The following is a 13,513-nucleotide window of genomic DNA, read 5'->3' as shown; positions in this document are numbered from 1 at the left end:
TCCTTTTCTGCTTAGACTAGTTTGGGTTACCTTTTTGTTACCTGCAACTGGGAAGTTTGACTAAAAAGAGGTAATTCTTGGGGACAAAGGCTTCAGGTGGAAAGCACATATCAGCTGCTGAACACCCAGCTTAAAACTGTTCTCTGACCCTCTACTAGCAGCCAAGGCCTCATACAAACAAATGCAAACATCCTATACTTAAACCACTCTAAAAAGAATCCCACGGGACTCAAGACAATAAAAGCTTTGTTATGAGTCAAAGGGAAGCAAAGCATCTAAGACTTTACACTCAGATCCCATACCCTCAATTTAGCCACCATCAGTAAGAAGCTACATTAATCAATTAGTTTTTTTAAAAAAATTAAGACGATGATTTCCACTTACCCACCCCCACCCCCGCCCAGTACCTACCATGCTTCTGTACTGAAGCTTACATAGGTGATTCTCCTTTAAACCTACATCAATGCTACAAGCCCACCTTCTTTACAGCTGGGGAAACTGAACTTCAGACAGGTTAAGTTATGCTGGTAACTCAGGAAATACAGGTAGTTGAGCTGGGATTGCAAGTCTGCAAACTATAAAATCTATGCTCTTCCTCCCAATTCTAAGTTTTGTCACAACTTCAGCATATTCAATAGCAAAAGAGATCATGGAAGTAGAAGCAATTTGTCTACTGTAAACTGCCAATCAACTGTTAGGTTATTATGATTACACTGAAAGTATCACCAGTAAGACAGTGATTCATTGTGCCATCTGAAAAAAAAAGAGGTAGGAAAATAAAGGTAACAATGACAGCTATTCCTGATTACCTACCATGTGCTAAGCACTCTTGCGTAGATTATCCTATTCAACAATCCTGCAAAGTACTGTTCATAGTACTGAGGAAACTTGAGTCTTGGAGAAATAAATGACTTTACCAAGAAAACACAAATAATAAGTGGAAGAGGTGGGATTCAAATTCAGATTTGTCTGACTCTGCAACCTAAGCCTGAAGGGCTCAAACAACTTAGTATCAACATCCAACTCCCACTGGTTCAGTGTTCACCATTCTACCTTCCTCTCCACAGATACAGTGACCACAAATCCTGAAGTGACATAAATTGGGTATTTTTCCCAAGGCAGATGACTCATCAAAATTCCTAGTGAGATTCATTTTTAAAACCTTTGTAAGAATCTTTGTATATAAATTTAGAAATCAGAAAAAAAGGACTTTGACTTAACACCCCTGCTTCTAGCTCCAGAAAATTGGTCTCTAAAACTATGGACTCTAATTGGACCTACCCACTGAGAAAAGGGTGCCTCGTGGTGGGCCAGGTATTTATAAGATGGACACTCCGGTTTACCAAACACTTCCAAGGCACTGCTTCAGATCCTGGAGGGCATCTCTCAACTGACCTACAATACCCACGCCGAAAAATCCCAGGGCCCCAGCCTCAAACAAGCACAGACTTTTATGCTTCTGTTATGCCTGCCTGAAATGCCTTTGATCCTTCCCCCTCTTCCCCTCTGGATCTCTCAAATTTACTCGTTTTTCAGGGTCCAAATCAAATGGCAGCAAAATTAACACTTTTACAGCAGTACTTGCCAGCCTTTTTCACACCATGGCACTCAGGGAACACAATATTTGTATGGCATACTAGGATAGAAGGACAAAGCTGCTTATAGCCAGAAACAACTGGCAGGGAGATCTGGCTGTCCCAGGCCCCTCTCATCTGCCCTGATGCCAAGGGCAACCAAAACTTCCAGAAACTTCCAAAACACGGTACACCAACTTCCGTTCTGGCACCTGTCACACATACACCCGGAGACTAATTGTTTCACTTGTCCCTCCTGCCACACCTCTTAGAATAGAGGGATGCAGTTTTATTTATCTTTATATTCCCAGCAACTAGCACAGGGCCTGGCACCTACCAAGTCCTCAAAATAGACTGCAGAACTGAACTGAATCCTGGAAACCTCTTAGAAACACTGCAACAATTCTGAACCTGGGCTGTTCAATACCTTCTCCTCCGGGACCGCAGAAAACAAATTAGTTGGAACCAATATCCTCTTAAGAGGGATTGTCTACTTACCACCTATGGAGAAAAGGTACTTTCCCTTTGTAAATTCATTCATTCATTCATTCATTCATTCATTAACATTTATCAAGCACCTACTCTGTGCCAGGCATGAGGGGTATACAGCAGTGAATGAGACAAACAGTCCCTGCCTTGATCTTAGGAAACTTACAGTCCAGAAAGGAACACAGATATTAAACAGTTTGGTATACTTAATTGTAGGTAAAATAAACACTCTAAAAGGGATGGATCAGAATACATAAATGGCTAAATCTGAATAAATGACAGAGAACGCCAAAAATGAAAACAGAAATTCTCAGGCAGAAAGGACTGACCAAATACCAAACATACCTACAATTGGACACCCAGGAGTGAAACTTCAAAGCCTCAAGGATAAATACGTGCTGACTGATGGAGGAGGAGAGAGAGGAAGCAAAAGACACCTACAGTAACTCAAGGTGCTTGGCCTAAGCAACTGGAAGGAAGACAAAACTGAGCAAGGCGAAAGGTAAAACTCAAAATTTCAGGAAGAGCAATGACTTGAAGGCAGAAATTTGAGAGTTAAGCACAGTAGACGGTATTTATATTTAAAGCCCAGGAAGTGAACACTGAACAGAGATCTAGGATGACGCTTTGGGGCAGTACAACCATTAAAAGTAAGGAAGAGCAAGAATCAGCAAAGAAGTCAGAGAGAGCTGAAGCTAAAGACGAGAATGTTCCACAAGGCAAACAAAAAACGCGTTTCCATTAAAGACAGTGACTAACTGCATTAAATACTGCTAGGGGTCTCAGAACTAACTTAACACTGAATTTGGCGACCTAGAGATGATCGGTGGCTTTGACAAGGCGCTATTTCAGAGGAGGGGTGGGGGCCAGGCCTGAATGGAGTGGGTTTGGAGGAGAAAAGGTGCTGGTGAATACAGGTTGAAATTTTGGCTGCAAACAGGGGCAGAGAGATGAGCCACCGGGAGGAATGTGAAGGAAGAATGAGGTTGTTTGGTTAAGATGGGCACATCTTGAGCAAATAACAGAGCTGCCAAGGTTCGGGGCCCATCCTCTGCCCTCGTCTTCTCGCACCTGGGCTGGGTACCCCACCTCTCCCAGCCACCAAGCCAAGCTCCACGTGCGGCTGCTTCCCACCTTCGCAGGGCGGGCGGGCGCAAGCGCAGACCTTACAGAAGGTCTGCGCCACCCCTCCCTCCCTCCCCGCGCCCCGCCTCTCCCCGCCCAGGGCGCGTGCGCACCGCCCCTCAAGAGCCGCCTCAGCAAGGCCCGGGAATGGGGATCCTCAGCCCTCCGCTCCCGCCATTCTCCGGGCGGGGTGGGCGAAGGCCGGGGGGTGTCCCAGACCGCGACCCATAGCCACCTACCGAGCCACGGGTGGAACAGCACGTCGCGCTGGAAACTGCGACAGCGGGAGCAGGCGCGCGGTCCCTCGAATGCTTTTCAAAGTCTGCGGGTAACAACGCGCTTGCGTTCGAAGATTCGCCGCAGGGCGAAAACCACACACGCTTTTTTGCCTTTTATGAGCTTGGTCGCAGCGCGGAGGACCTCTCTACGCATGCACCTTCTTCCTCTGTGACATGCCGCGCTGCCCCTTGGGAAATGTAGTTTTCAGTTTACACACTGTTCCCGACTCAACTGAACCTTATTTTACCAAACCAGGGTCCTTGTGTGTTTTCAGTATCCTCTCCCATTCCCCAATAAATGCCTCTATAAAACAATAATACTTTTTTTAAACGAGCAGATTGTTGATTGAAGTGGGAGCAGTGGGCATATGAGAATTCTCTGTACTTTCTGCCTCAATTTTGCTGGAAACCTAAAACTGCTCCAAAAAATAAAGTTTATTTTTAAATTCTTTAAAAACAAATAGAAACAAGCAGATCTGTAGACCCAGAAATCATGCTTTTAGGGAATCTTCCCAGGAATGTACTACAGTTGTGTGAGCAAGTATTTAACTACAATGGTCTACATCCTAGCATCTTGTAATTTCTTACATAACCCCTACCAAAGTTTATAATTATATATTTTTTCGATTATTTGATACACTTGCCAGCTCAATAAAGTCAGGATCATCTCTTTTAGTCACCTATGTATTCCAGCTACCTAGCATAGTGCCTGGTATATAATAGGCCTTCAATATTGTTTTATTCATTAGAAGAATCTCAGACATCAACACAAACTGTTTCAGCCCAAAACTTAATGCATCATTTTCTTCCTGCAAGCTTGCTTTTCTTTCTGTGGTCTCTCAATAAATGGCATGACCATCTACCCAGTCTCAGCTTTATATCCTGCATTTTATGAGGCTTATGCTAGCAAGGATTTCACATTTTCGTGTTTGTAGGAGTCTCAGAAGCTATTTCTCCTGAATGTCAAATACCAACTTCAGATTCTCCTCAGGGGAGATTTGGCACTCACAACTTTTTGTTCGTTTGACTTTAATTTCTTATGTTTCCTACAATAAACATGTATCACTTGATTAATTTTTAAAAGTGTTTAGGAGTGTTGCCCATATTGTAAGAGGTAGCTCTGTCTTCCCCTCCACATCCAGATTTCTCAAAAGAATCATCTGTCCTCCGTTTTCATTTTCTTACCTTCCACTTGGCAGCAATGGCCTAAGCCGGCAGCTGGGAGTTACCCTTGATATCACATTTTCCTTCCCAGCCCATATTCAATCCATCACTAAGTGTCTGCAGTTCACATCTGTTGGGCACTTACTATGTATCAGGTACTGTCATATAGGAGAAAGTTAGAACTGTGGAACTGACCAGAACACTCCCTTTGTCTGGGCAGCATAGTTCCGTCCTGTGAGAAAGCTACAGCATGGCAAAGAAATCTGGGCCTTCTTCATCTATCCGTTAAGTCTCATCACTTCAGAGCAACACATCTGAAATGCTTTTCCAAAGAGCCTTGAAAAGTCACAGCAACCTTCACTGACGGTCTCTTGAGGGCATGTGGAGAGAGTTACATATCATACTTTCCTAGCAATCCCTTTACAAATTCCTCCCTTGACACAGAGTTCCACTGCTGAGGGCCATGCTCACATCCTTCTCTGCTCTTTGGTTTCTCCCCCTTCAGGATTGGCTTTTTACATGGTTGCTTCAGGGACCTTCTATGTAAAGCCAGCCTCCAATCTCTCAGATTGTCCCTGTTCATGCTCACCCATCACCCACTTAAGCAAAACAAAAAGCTCTCTTCAACCTGACCTCATGTGGCAGGCAGGTGGGAGATATTGTAACTACTGTATTCGCATTTAATGGTGGTTTTCCTTGACATAGACAAAAAAAAACATATCATGACCAGAAGGTGGCATAGTATGCATGGAACCCAATGGAGGAAAGGGATGAAATAAACTGACACTTAAAAATTTCCTTTCGGAATTCCCTCGTGGTGCAGTGGTTAAGAATCCACCTGCCAATGCAGGGGACACGGGTTCGAGCCCTGGTCCGGGAAGATCCCACATGCCGCGGAGCAACGAAGTTCGTGCACCACAACTACTGAGCGTGTGCGCCCTAGAGCCCACGCACTGCAACTACTGAGCCCACCTGCTGCAACTACTGAAGCCTGTGCGCCTAGAGCCCGTGCTCCACAACAAGAGAAGCCACCGCAATGAGAAGCCCGCGCACCGCAACGAAGAAGAGCCCCCACTCACCACAACTAGAGAAAGCCCGCGCGCAGCAACAAAGACCCAACGCAGCCAAAAATAAATTTAAAAAAAAAGAAGTATATGATTTAGGTCAGTTCACAGACAATGACCTCTTTATTGACTGCACTAGAGTGTCAGGCTGCTCCCATCTCTATTATTTCAATAAATGTAATGCAAAATTTTGGATTATAGTATACATGATGTTCTGTAGACTACTTTTTTCACTTAACAGTGATTTATGGACAACTTCTCATCAGGGCTAGAGATATAGCTTATTTTTTTTAATGGACACTTAAGTTGTTTCCTGTTTTTCACTCTACAAACAAGGCTGGGAGCATTTTTTTTTAATAAATTTATTTATTTATTTATTTATTTATTTATTTTGGCTGCGTTGGGTCTTTGTTGCTGCTCGCGGGCTTTCTCTGGCTGTGGCGAGCGGGGGCTACTCTTTGTTGCGGTGCACGGGCTTCTCGTTGCAGTAGCTTCTCTTGTTGTGGAGCACAGGCTTAGGAGCACGAGCTTCAGTAGCTGCAGAACGTGGGCTCAGTAGTTGTGGCTCGCGGGCTTAGTTGCTCCGCAGCATGTGGGATCTTCCCGGACCAGGGCTCGAACCCATGTCCCCTGTGTTGGCAGGAGGATTCTTTCTTAACCACTGTGCCACCAGGGAAGACCTGGGAGCATTTCTATAGGAGACTTCTCAGGGGGTATGTGCGTTTAACATTTTTATCAATATTGCATCCATTTATACTCAAGGTGATGTTATCACACAGTCAAGAATAATTCCAAGCACAGCAGCCAAGCTTGAGGGTTTCCCTGGACTTGGGACTATAAGGTCATACAGACGTATCTTGTTTCACTTCATTGACGCTTCTTGAGTCCCCTTGGTATACAGTGATGTCACCAACTCACCTTGATGACATATCCTGCCTTCAACGGACGCTCCTGATCCTTCGAGCCAAAGACTTCTGCACATCCCTCAGGCTATCCAGGATTTCCCGACTTGGATGGTTTAACTCCTGGAGTTGGGCATGTCTTGCTGTCTTTCTCACATTAGGTCTTGTTCAAGCTTCACTGCCTCCAGGAAGTCTGCCCTGATCCTCTCACAACCCCCTCCACCTGCCCCACCCCATGCCCTGCTGGGTTAGGTGACCTCTGGAGAGCTCCCCCAGCCCCCTGTGTTTACTCCAGGCTGATCATACTGGGTTGTAATAGGCATGCTTGGCAATCTCCTGGAATGTCACGAAGGTATAGCCATAAGCAGAAAGAAAATAAACTTCCTTGTGGCTGGCCTATGGTTAATGGCCTAACCACACCTGGAGGCAAGGGGATGGAAAACACACCTCCTGACTTTTCCCACTGAGTCATCTTTTGGGTCCTATAGGTCCAGCTGATGGGTTCGCCAAAGTTCCTTCTCTCTTGGGCACCCTCGCCTGCCTGCCCCTCCCCCCAGGGTCTAGACTTCATTCTTCCAGCATGTGCACGATCAAGGCCAGAGTGACCTTCTTTCCTGGCTCCATGAAGGACAGTCGCGTGTCTTCACAGTCCTCTGTGGGACTAGGATTGGGCCTCTCTGTTTCTTCAGAACGGAGCATCTGGAAGCTGAAAAACCAATATTGATCTCAGCATAGCTCTATGTATTCAACTAGTCATTTATTGAGCGCTGACTCTGTGCCAGGCATCAGGGATAAGGTAGACAAGATTCCTGCTGTCGTTAATAATGATAATGATAGCTAACATTATTTAACGCTTACTGTGATCTAGGTACCGTGCTAAGCCTTTATAAAAATTGGTCCCTTAATCCTCACAGCAATCCTCCTAGGTAGGTACAATTATTAATCTCATTTTACAAATGAGGAAACCGAGGCACAGAGAGGCTAAATAACTTGTCTAAGGGCATACAATTGGTAGAACCAAAGTTTGGACCCAGGCAGTCCCGCTTCAGAGCCTACTCCTTTATTTTTTTATTATTTTATTTTATTTATTTATTTATTTTAGCTGCGCTGGGTCTTCGTTGTGGCGCACGGGCTCTCCAGTTGCCATTTGTGGGATCTTAGTTCCCCGGCCAGGGATTGAACCCCGGCCTCTCGCACTGGGAGAGTGGAATCTTAGCCATTGGACCACCAGGGAAGTCCCAGAGCCTACTCTTTTAACTGCTAACTAAACTAAACCAGTGATTGTATTCTAGTGGGGACAAATCATGGAGAAGTAAACAAATAAAAAAGAGATTTTTGATTAGTAATAACTGAATGCCCTGGAGAAAGTAAAATGAAAGGGTAATGTACTGAGGGGATGCATGGTATTCTGGATAGGAATGTGCACTAATCTTGCTGAAGACCCACCTCCCCCAGAGCTTCCAGAGGGCGCAGTGTGTAGTTCGGTGCAATACCTGGCTTGGTCCCAAGCAAGCACTGACTGTCTGGGAGGAAGGGAGGAAGGAGGAAACCCTGACAGATGCCTCCATACACACAGCTGTCAAACTTTTGCCGGTGTTTGGTCAGCTGTGCTGACTCAGAACGAGCCCCGGAACTAGGGTCAGGTAGACCGGGGGAGGAATCCTTCACCGCTCACCAGCCGTGTGACCTTGAGCAAGTCACTCTCTGAGCCTCGGTTTTCTTTCTTTGAAGACTGGGAGAAATAGCAGTGTACTGTGGGCCGGGTCTGGAGGAGGCCCTTTCACATAGCAGGGTCTGTTGCCGTTCTCCCTTTACAGATGAGCAGACTGAAGCTCAGAAGTGGGCTCAGGGGCTTCCCTGGTGGCGCAGTGGTTGAGAGTCCGCCTGCCGATGCAGGGAACGCGGATTCGTGCCCCGGTCCGGGAAGATCCCACATGCTGCGGAGCAGCTGAGCCCGTGAGCCATGGCCGCTGGGCCTGCGCATCCGGAGCCTGTGCTCCGCAACGGGAGAGACCACAACAGTGAGAGGCCCGCGTACTGCAAAAAAAAAGAAGTGGGCTCAGGACTCTCGCAGCTGGTAACCCGGAGTCCTGGTGGCAGAAGTGAATGAGTGAAAGACCGTCCCCTAGAGGTAGGTCGGGAATTTGTGGGCGTGTTCTCCGTAGTCACAATGATCTCAGGTCGGAGCAGGACAGTCGGTCGTACACAGAATTGTCCTACATCCTGTACGACGTCTGACTGTCCTGCTAGACATTCACGAAGCTATTAAAAAAAAAATTATTTCAGTGACCCGACCCCACCCCATCTCATGTCATGCTAGAGGGAATGATTTTGCTACTACATTTAGTGGTAAAGCCCCACTACTTTGCAAGAACTCCGTATTTCCTAATTTCTCCACCTTAAATTGCCTGGTCTGTTTGTATTTTGGGGGTTGATTTTTGTTTTTCTTTCTGGCTGCACCGGGTCTTAGTTGCAGCATGCAGACTCTTAGTTTCGGTATGCGGGATCTAGTTCCCTGACCAGGGATCGCAAACCCAGGGCCCCGGCATTGAGATCCCGGAGTCTTACTCACCGGACCACCAGGGAAGTTCCAGTGTGTTTGTTACTTTTGTTTAAGTTATGGTTATTTTCCTCTTTCTCTTATCATCTGGCCTGTTATTATTATCCCCATTCTGTTTTTATTCACTTTCATTTCCTGGGTGTTAAAGAACTCACAAATCACCCAAATCTGGAAACCAGAAGCTGAATTTAATTCTGGCTCAGGCCAGCGAGAAGAGCAAGCCGAAGTGATGCTTCTTGTTCTGCAGAGGACGAGACCGGGTTATTACTGGGTTATTATTCAGCGAAGAATGGAGTTTAGGTAACATGGAGATGAAACAGTGTTTCAGTGGGCTCACAGCAAAGTGGGAATGTGAGCAGGGAATTAACACCTGCCCTGGGCTGAGAAGGTCCTCTTGCACTGGAAACCACAGAGTTAAAAAGAAAAAAAAAAAGTGGAATGTTGTGCCTGCTTCCTTCCCTGCCCCTGGTGCTGAAGCCTCAGCTGAAGCATGAGTGGGCAGCCCAGGGTGTGGCCTCTCTGGGTCAACGTGACCCACACAGTCAGATCCTTCAGGCAAAAGAGGAAAATTCCACTTTTCCATGTTTCTTATCCAAACCCCTTCTTTTAATTCATATTAAATTAGCACAAACATCTGTTTACTTCACAATGTCTTCTACCTCAGTATATCTATGGTTTGAAATACATATTATTTTATTTTAAATTAATTTCCTCTACGTCTCCTTTACATTACAGGGAGGGCATTATATTGAATTGTTTGGAAACCATGTGCTCAACTCATACAGTGCAGCTTACACTGTAGCAGGCACTGTTGCAGGTGCCATGCCATGGATTATCTCATTAGATCCTCTCCCCAAATCTATGAGGTAGATACAATTATTATCATCCGCAGTTTATAGAGGAGAAAACTGAGGCACAGAGAGGTAAAGTGACTTGTCCAGGGTCACACAGCATGTAATGGATCAAGGGTTTGAATACAGGGCATCTGGCTCCAGAATCAGCTTAACCACTCTGCTAGCCTCCCTCTCAGGAGTGGGAGATTACCTAGGGACCCCCATTTCAGGATGTTAAGGGGGGGTTCCAAGGTGTTTCTTATAAAAAAGTTGGGTTGAGTGTGATTGGGGTGAGAACCAATGACACAACACAGAGTGTGTTGTACCCTGTCCCAGCTCATTCTTCACTCCATGTTCTGCCACCATGGTCCTGAGTCTGAGCCAGAAGTGGGTGGGGGTGAGGGTCACCTGTGCGGCCATGACCCCCAGCCCAGGAGGGGCATGTGGCAGAGGGCGGGAGATGGATAGGAAGGAGTCAGCCAGGTGAGGCCCTCAGTTCCCTGCGGCCCTCTATCCCAAGGGCTGTTTATGCCCAGACCCTGCCTCTTACCTCCCCCCACCCCCGAGGGGCGGGGATCTCCTCAGTGGAAAAATACCCAGCTGGGCGAGCCCCAGTGAGAGGGAGGGGGCGAGGGGAGCTGGGACTCACAGGACCGACTCTTTCCCCTCTCTGACAGATGTTTACTGGGCTGGGTTCTGGGAAAAGGCCAGATTGCATCAGACAGGGCCTGAGGGGTTGGAGCCAGACTGTGGGCTGAGGAGGAGACTGTGGCCTTGTAAGTTGGGGCCAGTGAATTGGGAGGTGTCAGCAAAGCAGAGACAAACAAAGCTTTAGAAGACGAGAGAGAGAGAGAGAGAGAGAGAGAGAGAGAGAGAGAGAGACAGACAGACAGACAGACAGACAGACATCATGGCCACCATCCCGAGAGCAGCCAGCCCGTCCACGCAGCCCCCAGGCCCAGAGGATGAAGACCCCAACCTGGATGAGTATGACCTCTACAGCCTGGCTCATTCTTACCTGGGTAAGGCCTGGTCCTGCCACCTTCCTTGTCCTTCTGTCTCCAATGCCCACCCTCACAAACAGCCTGACCACCCCCCTTCCCAAACTAGGATCCCTCCTTGGGCTCCTGCCCATACATCACCCTTCTCCAGCATGTTCCCTTGACCCCTCAAGTCACCCCCTTCTTACCTCTCATCCAGTGAGCTCTGTCCTACTAAGCCCTGGGAACACACGCACTCCTAGAATATTAGAGCAACATCATTCCACAGACGGGGAAACAGGGACAACGACTGCCCTAAAGCTACATGGTGATGCCCCCCAGCCTCCCGACTTTAACCCGAGCTCTTTCCACCCCTGCCCTCTGGACCCCCTGCGGCTCACCCCTCTGCCCACCTCACCACCGCCTCTCACCTCGGTTCCCAGGAGTGGGAGGCCGGAAAGGTCGCACCAAGAGAGAAGCCGCCGCCAATACCAACCGTCACAGCCCTGGTGGGCACGAGAGGAAGCTGGTGACCAAGTTCCAGAACACGGAGCGGAAAAAGCGAGGGGCACGGCCCTGAGACAGAACTCGAGGTAAGGCATCAGGGGGCCCCGTCCGCAGCACCAGTAGAGGTCTCTCTGCCTGGAAAGGACAGGCCTGAATGGGCGAGGTTGGGTGGGAGGAGGGATCCAAGAATTGTGGTCTCAACATAGAATAAAATGAGAGAGACTTTTGAGTTTCCTAGTGACCAGAGCAAAGGGAGAAACAGACCCTTTCCAACTGGAGCAAAATTTGGTTTACAAAGAGGGAAACTGAGGCCCAGAGAGGGTAGGGTCCTTCTCTGGAGTCACGGAGCAAGTGAGCAGGAGAGGCAGAATTAGAACCCAGGCCTCTGTGCTTTCACCACCTGCTTTCCTTCCCCCAGATGAAGTCAGAGCACGGACACCCCACAGCGACGGAGACAGAACTGCGAGGAACCAGCCCCTGGGGCGGGATCCAGGCCTGCTTGCCCCCGCCCCCAGGACTTAGCCCACCTGACTGAGGTTCCGAAGGGCCACCAAAGAAGCAGCCCCAGCCCCAGAAAAAAAAACAAGATGGGGAACAAGAGGCGGAGAATAAAGAGAGGCAGAATCATGAAGGTACCCCTCAAAAAGAAAGAAGAAACCGGAGCTCCCCAGGGTGACAGCGACAATAAACAAAGTACAGCAGCTGCAGCCTGTGTGTGTGTTTTTGTCGTCTCTCTTTGTGTGGCTTTTTGGGTGCACATTTCTGCCAGCAAGTGTCTGCATTTGCATGAACCAATGAGAGCATTTTGGTGAGTGAGTGTTTTTGGTTGTGTGTCTGGGAAGGGGCGTTTCTAATTTTGTTTGGGCGTGGAGGTGAGCATTTTTTTTTTTTTTTTTTTGTATACATGTGTTTTGGTGCATATGTTTCTGTGGTTTCTTATGAGGTGCAAGGGAATTTCCTCTGTTTCTTTGTAATGCAGCCCATGAAACAGGCCCCCTCCCCAGCTTCTCTCCATTTTCGGAATAACAATCTTGTTGTTTATCTTGTATTCATATAAAACCACCTTTTGAAGTGAATGTTATTTATTGATGCCATCTGCAAAATGGCAAAAACTGAGATTTAAAACATTAAGGGAGGGGCTTCCCTGGTGGCGCAGTGGTTAAGAATCCACCTGCAAATGCAGGGGACACGGGTTTGAGCCCTGGTCCAGGAAGATCCCACATGCCGCAGAGCAACTAAGCCCATGCGCCATAGCTACTGAGCCTGCGTGCCACAACTACAGAAGCCCATGCGCCTAGAGCCCATGCTCTGCAACAAGAGAAGCCACCACAATGAGAAGCCTGAGCATTGCGAAAGAGTAGCCCCACTCTCTGCAACTAGAGAAAGCCCACACTCAGCAGCAAAGACCCAACACAGCCAAAAATAAATAAATTAAATAAATAAATTTATAAAAGAAAAAAAATTAAGGGATTTGCCCCAAGTTATTCAGGACTCAAATTCAAGGATTTTTATTGTCCTCAAGTGTGAGGTGGGTCCCTTTGCCAAGGGGGTTTACCAGGACAGGGTTCTGGAAAGTCAGCTGAGGAGGAAGATTCTTACCTAGTGTTGTCAGTCTTGGAGCCAGACTTCCAGAAGAATGTGGAGCAAATAAGAGGTGTGATGGGAGCTGAGAGGATATATTGATTGAGGTAGAGACTTAGGTTGCTGAAATGAAGACTCAAACGAAACAGGATAGAAAGTTCTTTCTCTGTCACATAACAGCTCCAAGGGTCAGTACTCCCGGGCTAAAATGGCAGCTCCATCGTGGCAGGAATTCCAGCTACTTCTGGCTCATTTTTCTGCCATCCTTAAAACATGGCTACCACTTTGCGGTCCGACCTAGCTGCTCCAGTACCTGCCATCTCATCTGCATTCAGCTTATGTAAATGGAGTGGGGAAGGGACCAGGGGAGGCCACACTAATTATTTATTTTTAAAAAATGTACTTATTTTATTTATTTATTTTTAGCTGCATTGGGTCTTCGTTGCTGCGTGCAGG

General features: G+C 47.3%; 2 protein-coding genes across 6 annotated transcripts in view; one reads left to right on the top strand and one right to left on the bottom strand.

Moving 5' to 3' along the window:
- The window catches only part of SGF29 (SAGA complex associated factor 29), a 34,835-nt gene extending 24,251 nt beyond the window's left edge, over nucleotides 1–10,584 (bottom strand). For 2 of the 5 annotated variants that reach the window (XM_060032015.1, XM_060032013.1), the window contains exon 1: nucleotides 3,428–5,546. Coding sequence is in view for 2 of the 5 variants with exons in the window: in XM_069541414.1 (XP_069397515.1) it covers nucleotides 6,613–6,676 (64 nt within the window). In the remaining 3 variants the exon portion in view is untranslated. Of the gene's footprint in view, nucleotides 1–3,427; nucleotides 5,547–6,612; nucleotides 7,303–8,271 lie in introns of those variants that run through there. The other 3 variants (XM_060032014.1, XM_069541414.1, XM_069541413.1) reach the window with 3 other exon arrangements.
- A 118-nt stretch (nucleotides 10,585–10,702) lies between these two features.
- On the top strand, nucleotides 10,703–12,183 carry NUPR1 (nuclear protein 1, transcriptional regulator). Its single transcript, XM_060032020.1, has 3 exons — nucleotides 10,703–11,011; nucleotides 11,413–11,562; nucleotides 11,895–12,183. Exons 1-2 carry the CDS (start codon nucleotides 10,900–10,902, stop codon nucleotides 11,547–11,549), a joined length of 249 nt encoding a protein of 82 aa, XP_059888003.1. The 5' UTR covers nucleotides 10,703–10,899; the 3' UTR covers nucleotides 11,550–11,562; nucleotides 11,895–12,183.
- Nucleotides 12,184–13,513: the final 1,330 nt, after the last annotated feature.

Source organism: Delphinus delphis, chromosome 15 (genome assembly GCF_949987515.2).
Source record: "Delphinus delphis chromosome 15, mDelDel1.2, whole genome shotgun sequence".
Classification (NCBI taxonomy): Eukaryota; Metazoa; Chordata; class Mammalia; order Artiodactyla; family Delphinidae; genus Delphinus; species Delphinus delphis.
The sequence above is the reverse complement of the archived record's forward strand: the minus strand, read 5'-3'. Positions and strand labels throughout refer to the sequence as shown.